Source organism: Pezoporus wallicus, unplaced genomic scaffold, assembly GCF_028554395.1.
Source record: "Pezoporus wallicus isolate ANWC-B61680 ecotype Strahan unplaced genomic scaffold, APGP_CSIRO_Pwel_v1 contig_12129, whole genome shotgun sequence".
Lineage (NCBI taxonomy): Eukaryota > Metazoa > Chordata > Aves > Psittaciformes > Psittacidae > Pezoporus > Pezoporus wallicus.
In genome coordinates, this window is record NW_026642642.1 from 777,581 (window position 1) to 789,677 (window position 12,097).

The following is a 12,097-nucleotide window of genomic DNA, read 5'->3' on the forward strand; positions in this document are numbered from 1 at the left end:
TGGGCACTTCTAGTATTTCTCTTAGACTGCAACAAGCAAACCCTTTAACAGGAGAAATTAATATAATGAAATGGGTACAGCATCAACATTTCTTCATGTAAAAGGTAAAAAAGCAGCACAGAAAGGAAAGGAAGCTGCTGGACACAGAGCCTGGCAGGGCTGTTTCCCAGGCTTAAGGAATGGCAAATACAAAATAGCAGAAGGAAGACATGAACGGATGAGATAACAGGATGTTTGCAGCTTAATAAAGGAAATGAGATGGTAAAAGGATGTGACTACAATCTTGCAGAGGGTCTCTCTAGCAAACCTGCACTTCACATGTACATGTGCCCACATTATGAAAAACAGTACCTCTCCTCACCTTGCTGCCATCTCTCCCTGGGGCTCCTGGTGGACCCTGCAAAAGAAAAGAAAGTGTTTGCAGGGACATCAGCAGCTGTGCAGCTAAGGCCAATTGTGCAATCCACAATGGGAGATAAGAGTACTGACCACGGGGCCCCGTCTGCCCTGCTTAATGTGTGATATGTCTGGAGATGGGCCCATAGGTCCCATTGATCCGCGGGGTCCTGGCTGTCCGGGAGGTCCAGGTGACCCAGGAACTCCTTGACTCCCTTTTGGTCCTGGCGCCCCTGCAATCAACAGCAAAGGTTACCTCCTTAGGAAAAGCCGTCAGGACACTTGATCAGTGCAAGCAGTGGGGACTGACCATTTTTTGAACCACCCAATGAACTGGTTGCCTTAAGACACCCAAATCCATAACAGAACAGCCAACACAGCAATCATCTGAGACTGTATAACTCCTTGTCACAGTAGCTACAAGAGATGTTCAGAAAACAATTAAACCTTGTATATACAAGGAAGCCAAGACTGTCAGGTGATTACGGACACAGAGTGGGAATGAAAAGCAGCAATGCCATATTTTCACACAAAGAAGAAAGGAACAAGTCTCATAAAACTCATAGGAATGTTAGATCAAAGACATCTACTATGCATGACTGGCACAGAAGCAAGCAAGCCCTTTTCAGTGGTGGGTTGCTTCTTCTGTTGCATCTTTCTTTTGTCCAGTATGGTAGCCCATGTATTAGGGACAAAAAAGTCTCTGTTATTCCATTTTGGTTTACATCCTTTTCAGCTTCTGCTGGTTCAGCAGAGAACGTTAATTTTCAGGAAGCACATAAGCCACAAAACGTATGTTTAGCTCAAGAGGAACACTATGAAAAGCAAAAAAGGAAATCTGGCACCTGAAACAACATTTGCACAATATAAAGACCATTAAAGTATCACTCGCTGAATTGCTTAATAGGGGAAAGCACTTTTCTTCATACTGAAGGCATGTGAAGCACATATAAAATGAAAGAGAGTAGAAAGGGTTCAGCAGGACAGAATACATATAGTTAGGGTTTTCAAAAGGAGTAAAATCAAGTTCAGTTTTGAACCTCAGACTCCTAGAGATCCAGCAGCACTGTTGCTGGCAGCAGAGCAGACAGGAAGTGAGCAGGAGTGGTTTTCAAGTGGAAAAGAACATTCTACAGCACCTTGGAGAGCTCAGTCATGGGGGAACCACATGGAAGACCTGCAGAGTCAGGCCTACGTTGGACTTACAGTGCAGAGTCTGAGACAGAATCTCTAACCATATTGTCCTCGCACTTCTGAAATACTGAAGACTGAAGATACTCATCCTTCAAGAAAATGAGATAAAGACACAAAACCAAAGCAAGACTGCAAAAGTGGGAATAAATGTGTGTGTGTATGTGCGCGCAGCTCGATTGTAAGTAAATAAAACCTTGTAAGGAATATCTGCTACTCCTCTGGAGAATACTCCTGAAAGCCAGCACAGTGCTAAAATTCCTTGGAGTCATCGCTATCCCAAAATTAGATGTGCATTCAACAGAGTTTGCAAAATTGTTAGCATCACTGGTTGCAAGGTGTCTGGCTTAAGTCAGAGCTTTAGGAGTTCTCTGCTTTTATGACTTTTCAAGCTATACCTTAGCAAAGAAGGTGTGAGTAGAGTTTTATGTTTCTTTTCAGATTCCTTTGAATCTGGAATACAACCTGAAAACACCAAATGAATCCTTGCAAAACCAAATGAGTTAAAATGGAAGAGCTGGCACCAAGCCCCACAAACTGAAAGCACATTTTCTGTTTTACTAATGATAGTGAGCTAAAGCAATAGGCATTCCTGAAATGAAATGGAGAGTGTTTTAAGACAGATTTAATATGCAGGAAATGGCAATTGAAGCAGGTGAGATATCCCAGGGAGAGGGAGAAATTTAACACATACAGGACAAACACAGGTTGCATGCCAAAAAACACATGGAGACTAAGACACAATGGATGATGTTCGACAGTTGGCAGAGGCTGGCCATAATGACCAGAAAGTTTTTAAATTTAGCACAAACACAAATATAACAATCAAAATATGAAACACATTAAATCTGATCACACTAAAAGATGTGCTTATGACCTTTATTCATAGTACTATTGCACATTCATGTCTCTCTCGTCTGTATCTTACCTGGAGGGCCTGGTTGGCCAGGCTGGCCTGGGGGGCCAGGGATATATGCATTAGATGCAAGCACTTTTTCACCAGTGATCTGCTTGCTAAGATCAGCAGCATTATTTGGTAGAAAAGCAACCTGCCAAAACCAAAAATCAGTGTAAGCCCTTCACCGTTCAGCTGGATAAATTACATTCTTGGTTAAGCTTTCATGTGGACAAACAGCATATTTATGTTCTCCAGCAAAATACAAAACGTTTAATCATATCCTTCACTGAAATAATCAGAAAAAAAATGTTACCGTTTAAGGCTGTTCGCTTTTCAAGCCACTGTGGAAATACTGCAATTCAATCCAAATGGAGGGCAGGAGAAATTCAGGAGACATACAGCAGCATGTTGTCAAAAACTTGTCTTATAGCTGCTTGGATGTTCTTAGGAAAACTTTTTCCTTATTTAAAGTTTTCTCTGCTCATTTACTGCTCTTTCTCAGGACAACATTAGCTCAGATAGCTGAGTTCTCAGTTTCTGCACAGCCTGTAACTTTTCATAGGTTTCAGCGACAGCGCCCAATCCTTTGTGTATCTGGCCCTGTAAGCCTACTGTTTAACCTGACAGATGTGTGGATCTGCTCTGCATAGAAACACAAAGCTAAAGTAAGTGAGAATGTCAGGAGAATTGCACACTGTAGTTTAAAATGTCATTATCACTTACATCAGATCCTTAATTACCCATGAAATATTAATCTGCCCAGATGGAATATATTTAATAGTTAAACTCTTTTTTCTACAATGAGTTTACAGCATTGATGAATAACAGAAGATGGACTGATGTCATCTACCTGGACTTGTGCAAAGCATTTGACACTGTCCCACACAACATCCTTTCTCTGGATTGGGAAGACATGCATATGATGGATGGAACACTCAGTGCATAAGGAATTAGCTGGATGGTCACACTCAAAAGACTTGCAATCAACAGCTCGATGTCCAAGTGAAGACCAGTGACAAGTGATATTCCTCAGGGATCGGTGTTGGGTCTCTCACTGTTTAACACCTTTGTTGGTGACATGGACATTGGAATTGAGCACGCCCTCAGCAGGTTTGTTGCTCTGGGGTCGCCAGCATAAGAAAGACATGCAGCTATTGGAGCAAGTCCAGAAGAGGCCACAAAGATGATCCGAGGTCTGGGGCACCTCTGCTATGGAGAGAGGCTGAGAGAGTTGGAGTTCAGCCTGGAGAAGAGAAGGCTCTGAGGACACCTTAGAGCAGCTTCCAGTGCCTAAAGGGGCTACAAGAAATCTGGAGAGGGACTTTTAACAAGGGCAGGGAGGTAGGGATAGAACAAGGGGGAATAGCTTTAACCTGAATGACGGTAGATTTAGATAGATATGAGGGACAAGTTCTTCCCCATGAGGGTGCTGAGGCATTGGCACAGGTTGCCCAGAGAAGCTGTGACTGCCCCATCCCTGGCAGTGTTCAAGGCCAGGCTGGACGGGGCTTGGGGCAACCTGCTCTAGTGGAAGGTGTCCCTGCCCATGGCAGGGGGTTGGAACTGGATGAGCTTTAAGAGCCCTTACAACTTAAACCATTCTGTGATTCTTTGATTCTGTCATATTTAGAAGTATTCTGCAAATGTTTTGTCTCTCCAGATCCAGCTGAAGGGAGATGACAAGGCAGGCAGCTGGTTTGCAGTGAGGAAAGAAGATTATTACTGGCTGGTGACTGCATGTACAGTTGGGAATTTTGCTCTGCCAAATGGAACAAAGAGTTATTTGAGCAATACCGGGGCAGATCTACTTCTGGGTCAGCTCTGTAGCTCCTTGAATGAATTTGGTTCAGTGGTGATGCTGGATTCTGCAATATTTGTTGGGAGAGCTTCATTAAATAAAATACATGATGACTCCTGCTACCTGTCAATGCTTTTAATCAGCTCTTTGGAATTCCCTGCGCAGGGCTGTTCTCAAGATCCATGCTTTCTTCTGTAATTTTTTGATGCACATGCTTCTGGCCTTAGTGCAAACCTAATGTTTGTAACACACAGAGGAAAAAAAAATGCTATGCACTTGCAGTACACCCTATAACTGGGCAAATTTCTTTTGTCAAGTTATTACTTAAGTATGCACTTTAAGGGCAGCCAGTGATGCTTGTAGTTTGGTGTCTGGATGCACAGAACAGTTCTGAGGGAAGCAAAAGTGAGGGGAAAAAAGACTTAAAAAGTTAGAAATATTAAGACAGTTCATGGTGGTGTTTCCGAAACACCAGTTTGATTTTTCAGAGTGCAATTCAAAACGCGATGACAGGAATACAAAGATTTATCAGTCATTTGTTACTCAGGTTTTGGAGAACATTGCTGTTTCAAACACAAGATGCACTAAAGACAAATCAAGTGATGTAAGTCTTACAAGAATTTGGTAGAGTCAGTCCACCCCCACAGAAATCAGTGACTGGATGAATTCAGCACATCACAGAAGCCCCACAGGGTGTTTCTTATGAGCTTACTCCTATGAATCTGCTCACATAAAAAATGGGGATCCAGCACACCTACTGCTTTGGGCTGGACTGTCATCTGTGGTTTTACAAGGAAAAACATCTGCTTTGTCTACTAATGATCCTGCAGCTTTCTCAGCCAACATCCCAGCCATTGTAGCACACAACAAAGTGTGGGACCGCTGGAAAGGCTCCTCCATGGGTCACAGTACCTTATGCCTGGGGCTAAAGAGGAAGATTCAGTAGCTGGGAGCTCTCACAGCCATACTTGCCAGGGACCAGCATGGGGAGGTCAACTGCACAGCTCTGGTCAGCACACTTTAAAGTTTTGTTTCCTGGTGCAAGGTCCTGTCCAAAGGAGGGTCCTGACTGGACATGAATGGAATGGTTGCAAGGATCATCGTGCTGCAAAACCTTCACTATGTGACTCTAGTCAAGGGCTCTGCAGTGCTAATGCTGCCATGCTTAAACCAAGAAGGAGTTAAATAGTGTGACTACCTAAAAGCACTGGATTTTCCAGGCAGTTTTTGTGAGAATATTTTCAGTGTCATCAGTGAGTGCTTCTCCTTAACGTCAGTGAGTATTTCTCCTTAAGGGTGTGCACAGTTGGGTGACAGCTTAATTGATGTCCCCTTTAGAGCTTGTACTTAAATTTACTACCAGATCCTGTTTTGGAGATGTATAGCTATCTCAGCTAATAAATAGACATCAGTTAGTATTAGTCCTTGCCATGAATATAACTTAAAGATTTATCATGAATAGGATTTGAAAGTGTGTTCTTTTCTGTTGCTTAAATATTGACTTGTTCCTGCCATCAAGGCTGTTGTAATAACTAAGTTTAAAAAAAAGATCAGATAGCTGCTGTGAAAGCATCTACACATGCTTCCCCACTGAGTCAGATGGACCCGAGGCATACACTGAGAGTGCCAAAATACCCAGTCTCTGGTCTAGCTCACTGCTCTTTGATATCTTCTGGCCAGAAAATGGTTGTTACATGCACTGGGGCCAAGCCATGTGTTTTTGATGTTGACTCACATCCTCTTTGGGATTGGCTATACTCACTGGCCTAATTTCTATTTCACCTTTTAACTGAACCAGGATCATCTTCCAGAGTGACCTTGGCTTTCTCTGTCCACAGCTCCAAATCTTAATGGCCCTTGGAAAATATTTTTTTTTGCTTTCCATGTGCATGCAAATATTAGTGAGGGTAAATTTTAAAGAAAGAGAGTATTAAAACCAAGACTCCCATATGCTGTGTTGCATGCTGCATCTGGAGTTTTGAGTAGTTTCTAGGAGATGTGTGGTTTAGGTGACTTTGACAGTGCTTGACAGAAGTGATCTGGAACATGGTTTTCTAATTAAACACGTCTCTGTAATAGGATCCAGCTTACTTGGTGGTTGTTTTTTTTTTTTGTTGTTTTAAATTGTTGGCTGAGTGTCAGCATGTTAGATACATTTCCCCAGTTTTTCAGCTTTCCATTCTTCTTCCTTCCAGCAAGGTCTGAGATCAACAAAGGACTGCCCACAGTTCCCTAGTATCTAGGAACAGTGCATCCAACTGGGTTAACCATGCAAAGTGACTTTCTGTTCCTGATCCTAGAACTACCTTTTCCTGTATCCTTTCATGGATGTTGCAATCCTCCAAAAAGGTATTGGTGCCATCACCAGAGGTAGCAGGACTTGCGTTCACCCTGTCCTTTCTGAAGGAGACACAAATCCACACCTCCCACTTCCAGAAGCATACACCAGTTCCCAATTGTAGAGTTTGCTGGATTGGATCCTTCACAGGCTCTTCTGCTAAACATAATTTTGCATAAAGTTCATAAAATCTGAAAGCCTTAACCACAAAACTGAAGACTCATTCCCATAAACTGTGTCTCTGGCAGACAGAAGTGAATTTTTCTGTGCAAACCAGAACAGCTTCAAACACAGATATTAAGAGACATCCTCCCCCGAAGAACTTGGCCAGGAGAAGCAGCTGGTGAAACACAAGGGTCCATCTCCTTGTGGGCAGAGAAGCAGCATGAGGTTAGGTCTCCTCACCGTGGGATAAAAAATGCTGAGGGTATCAGAGACCACCTCTTCCAGCCCTGTCTGTGTGAGGCACAACCCGGGGCTCCCTCTGAGGATGCCAAATAAATGAATTCCCACTAGGAAGATACTTAGGGGAAATTTAAGCTGTAGACCATGACAGGACTTGGCTATGAAGCAAGAGTGAGCTGCTTAGTTTGGCTGCAGCTACTGTACAAGTGCTCACAGTGTCAGGTATTGATGGTCTTAGTTTTCCAGGAGTGAGATTTGAAAACAGGCATCTAACAGTGGAAGTTGGACACAAAAAACTTTTTACTGATTCAGGCCATTGGTTTCCATCAGTTCTCGCAGCAAAAGACTTGGCCAACAGCGTGACCCAGATCCCTTCCTAGAGGTCAGTGTGAGCCTGCTCAGCATCACAGACTGCAGCTGGACAAACAGACACTAAAAAGAAAGGATTCTTTTTTAACCTGTCTGCTACTATTTGAAAATCAGAATCTCCATCGCACATGAAATTCTGCCACTTCCACATTCCTCTCCCTGCTGATCCAGAAGGAAAACATGACATTCTGAGATTTTTGAGATAAAGAGTATCTCTAAATTCAGTATATTTCATTTAAGTGAAGTAGACGTCTTTCTTCCTAATATAAATTGCATTGAATGAATAACATTAAATGAAACAAGTGAAAACACCAAATTGTGTTTTGACACAATGAAACTAAACGAGCACCCTGGGTGAAATAATTACAGCCTGTCAACAAGAATTGTTGAGAATATTCCTGCAGAACATTTCAATTTAAGAAAGCCTGAATGTTTGAAGGTGATGTTACCAGAAAAGGAATTACACCTGAATACCTACACCTGCCTCTCCAAATTCTGAGTCTCTGAGTTAATTCAATCCTCATTAAGTGCAAAAGGAGGCCACTTACAGGAGCAATTAAAGTTAAAGGCCAGGACAAGTTTTTAAGTGCATTATTGTCTACTTGTAAGGACAAAGGTGAAAATGAAAGAGGTTAGGGCCGAGGGTTTTTCTTTGTAAGAGAATCAAAGCTTAGTGGTGGTTTTATTTAGCCATATACCTCCTAATTGGGAAGAATCCTGTATCAGCATCCCATTAATGCAAGATCATTTTCTCCCATGTTGTGGCATCTGCAGAATGTCTTGCACTTGCTTGTACTAAAGGTGGATCAAGTCCAAAATCTTGTGCATTTAGAATGAATGAAAAGCTGAGGCCAGCACAGATTGCCAAGAAACCTGGCCTCAGACTGGAATGGGAGTTTGGCAGACTCTGTTACCATGAGCTTGGTAACACAGCTCCATGAGCTTGGTTAGCAATCTGCTTACAAGCAATACAGAAGCATAAAGAAGAGACGCCATTCCAACATGATTTAAAAATATATTGCCATCATCTTTATGGCCACAAGAGCCACAGTCTCTGCCACAGGCAGTGACAGCTCCAAACACTTAAATTTAACCTCAGTTGCCATAAAACGTGCAGGTCTGGTAAAGACATGGCTGATCAGTGTTCTTACCTTTTGCTTCAGTTGTAAAACCATCTGCTTTATTTGATGAAATTCCTTACAAGAGGCACAGCATGTCCCCGGTTTCGCCACATTTTCAGATTTCTCAGTAAGCCCAGCTGAAAGAAAACAGTTTCCAATGAAAATATAAAGATCCGAAGTAAATAAATTCATACAGTGACTGCAAAAGCAACTTGAAAGTTGTTACATTTCCTCAGACTGTGAAAAGAGGAGAGAAATTTGCTATTACTAATACTTTGACTGTGAATTGCTATGTAAGCCTGAAAACCTTGCAGGGACAGCTCTGAGCTCATTTTTAAAGCAGCTGTTTCCAGTTAACAGTCCCCCAGGAATTTCTTTTTTTAATACCTGGAAGAGTTCACACCACTTCTTTTATCTTTGTGTTTAGGGTAGGCTAACCCTACAGATCTGAACTGATTTACGGTCCCCAAAGGGCAAATTTTCATATGGTATAAATTACAGTAAAATCCCTGACAATATGGTCATTTCATTCACTTCGCACAAACTGCTTTTTATCATCACAGGTTATTCCTCCATGTGATGAAATCAGACTGAGCAGAGACAGGGATTGAGATTAATGGCAGGGATTTAAATCCATGCAAGAGAAAGGGTCACACCTGTTGATACTACGCATGAATGGGATCTTTTCAAGATTCCATTAAATGTTTCAAACTGTAAGAGATATCACAAATGTTTTTCTTGCCCTTTTCCCAGTGCCATAAACTGTGAAGCACTTCTGCATCACAAGCAAACAAGCATTGTTTTAACAGATGTCCACTTAGAGAGAAACATTAGGTGAGCTTTTTTGCTTTCACATATAGTTGTTGAGAAGCATCAAGTGTACGGAGGCTCTGTGTATGATGTATGGCCTTCTACAGTGTTACCTGGAAGGGTTGTTAGACACCTTTGAACACCAACCTTTCAGAGCATGTCCTGTAATGGAAAAACTCTGCAGGTGCTCCTGGTTAAAGCCAGCAAATCTTCAAAATCTTCAAAAAGGATCAACTACAATGCACTTAGCTATTGTGTTTTCCTTCTCTCTTGAACATGCACTCTAATGTCCTTCACCTTTTTAGAAATATGCATTGATTTTGAAAACATCTGTGTCATTTTAAATGAAACCAGAAGTTTCTAATACTAAAGATATTGTCTAATACTTGACTTGAAATATTTGCAGGGTCCCATAAGGAATATTGCATCCCTCATATGGTCATCTATGGAAAATGAACTAAAGCACAGATTTATGAAAAGCTGATTTTTTTGGTATGTTTAATCCATTGGATTTAATGCCATATAAGGTATGCTTGCTTTTAGAAGACAAAATTTTAGTTTTCTCCTAATCAGGTAGGAGTGGGCTGTAAGGACAAGGTGCTGGAATGACCAGCAGCATTAATACTGTTGTCAGCACTGAACTGATCAGAAAATTAGGATGCAAAGGCTTGGGTTTTTTCCTACTCATCAAATGGCTGCTCCCATGGTTGCAGTCCAGTGGCATTACAATAATACACAATTCATTTAATGTTTTTATGGTAGTAAGCACACTGTTTGCGCTTCCCAGCCCTTCCTGATCATGCACAGCTTGGTAATATTTGAGCAGTTTTTCGTACGGTGCTCAGATGGCTCAAAGATTTAAGGCTGAGAAGTATGACTTGGGGTTTTCTAATGATCTCTGCGTAAGATGTAATAGAATTTCAGCAAATTGTTTCTGACTTCAAGACTGACCACAACACCTCCCAGACAGAATCCAGCCTTTATGTGAAGGTACCTGAACACACAGCATTTGCTGGTTTCCTTCCTCAAAGCAGTATTTCTAAGGCTAATCATTTTGCTTTTGATTCCTTCCAAAGACTATTTGGCCACGGACCTTTCTCTGATAAAGAGTCTGCCATGCAGAGGATTTTTTATCCCTTAATAAGGAATTGATATGCTGTAATCAAGACATCTCTTGATATTTCTATAAGTTACATTTCTCTTGACCACAAGTCAATATTGTGGCTCCCTCATGGAATTCTTCCTCCTGCTCCAATTTTTCAGCTTCCTTTAACAAAAAAAAATCAGTGTTTTGACATGTACATTTTTGGACCTGTATAGGATTTATAGATGCACATATAAAGAGCCTTCAGAAAAATATGCCCCCCCCCCCCTTTTCTTTTTTCCCCAAACTCCAATAAATTTTGGGTTTGGTACTAGTCTTAACCAAAATCTCTTTTAATAGCTATCTTACCAAATGAGTTCCCTCATATTGTGTAAAGAAATTTTGCTGAAAACAACATACAATCATAGGGAGAAACTGCCAGAGCCTCTGCTATTTGAAACCTAATGCAATCCCTCTAGAATCAGTGGAATTATGTGTGGATTAAGAAGCAGTGAATTTGGCCTCGTGTTTCATTCTAAAATCCAGTTTATCTTCCAGAAGGATGTGGCACACGGGGCTGACAAGTATAGATAAAACAGGGCTGTAAAAATTCATGGAGATGAATGGGGGTGGGGTCAGCTATGGTTTAGGAAATATCATACCAGTGAGATTTCTTCAAATCCAGTTGGATTGACTTGTCGGAGGAAGAAGTCCAACAGCGTCATATAAGCAAGCATGAGCTGCATCCCTGGAGAGAGGTGGAATCCCCCTAACTCATACCAGACAGAGGTGATGATTTGACCAGGAAAGAAGTCATTCATCAGACATTTGCTCTACCCCCATCTGATCCTGTATCAGGACCAAACTATGAACAAAGCCAGAATAAAGCATGGATAAAGCCAGAAGCTACCTAGGACACGCAAGGGAGGGCAGGAAACGATTAGATGGAGCCACCCATGCACAGTGCAGAAACAGAGGTCACCCACCAGGGTCAGTTTGGCCAGCACTGAGCAAGACACTCTTACAGCCTGTTTCCATTGCACAGACCTATACCAGAATACGATTTATTTCAGAGAAGGCTTAAACCAGCCCCATTTCATGAAGGCTTTCTAAATCACAAAGTCTAGCTCATGTGTGACATTGCCATCCTGATGGGGGTCCTTTCATCTCAGTGAGACACCAGTGAGCCCCGTGGCACCTACCAGTGAGAGATCTGCTAGGGGGAGTGATGTGTTTTCTTTGCGTGTGCTCAAAGAGTCTACCTTGCTGATGCTGGAAGAGAAGGAGATACTGGCTGGGGAGAGCTCTGCAGGGAGCTGTGCCGCGGGCAGTCTTCACATGGAGACTGTTGAGTTATCATCTGCGTTGCATTATCCAGGCTCAGCCTGCTGAGATGGTTTCATTTGCCTACTTCTGTGAGAAGAGTGTATTGTCTCTATCAAATGTGACATGTCTGTGGATGCAGGAAAAATGCTCCCTATTCTTGTGCCTGCTAATAAACCCGAAGCTCTTGGTCAAGCCCTGTTACAGAGCCAAAAAGTGCCTGGATTGCATCCTTCAGGCATGGCACAATGAAAACATGACTAGTATCTCCTGGAAAATAAGTGAAATGGTTAGAGCTGGAGAAGGGGTACATATGTTTTCATGTCTCTCACACTAAACGTTAAAATAAAATTGAAGTGTTCCA

The 12,097-nt window shown here is 42.0% G+C and overlaps 1 protein-coding gene and 1 long non-coding RNA gene across 3 annotated transcripts in view; one reads left to right on the top strand and one right to left on the bottom strand.

Moving 5' to 3' along the window:
* Positions 1-12,097, bottom strand: part of CCBE1 (collagen and calcium binding EGF domains 1) — a 96,864-nt gene that overhangs the window by 1,602 nt on the left and 83,165 nt on the right. Inside the window, exons 6-9 of one of the 2 annotated variants that reach the window (XM_057431180.1) lie at positions 8,547-8,653; positions 2,516-2,636; positions 490-629; positions 362-397 (exon numbers count right to left, since the gene is read on the bottom strand). In XM_057431180.1, the coding sequence (XP_057287163.1) occupies positions 362-397; positions 490-629; positions 2,516-2,636; positions 8,547-8,653 (404 nt within the window). Of the gene's footprint in view, positions 1-351; positions 398-489; positions 630-2,515; positions 2,637-8,546; positions 8,654-12,097 lie in introns of both variants that reach the window. The other variant, XM_057431181.1, reaches the window with a different exon arrangement.
* LOC130610954 (uncharacterized) lies at positions 2,600-6,825 on the top strand. The gene is made up of 2 exons (XR_008975124.1): positions 2,600-3,826; positions 6,483-6,825. It is a non-coding gene; the product is annotated as an uncharacterized LOC130610954 (long non-coding RNA).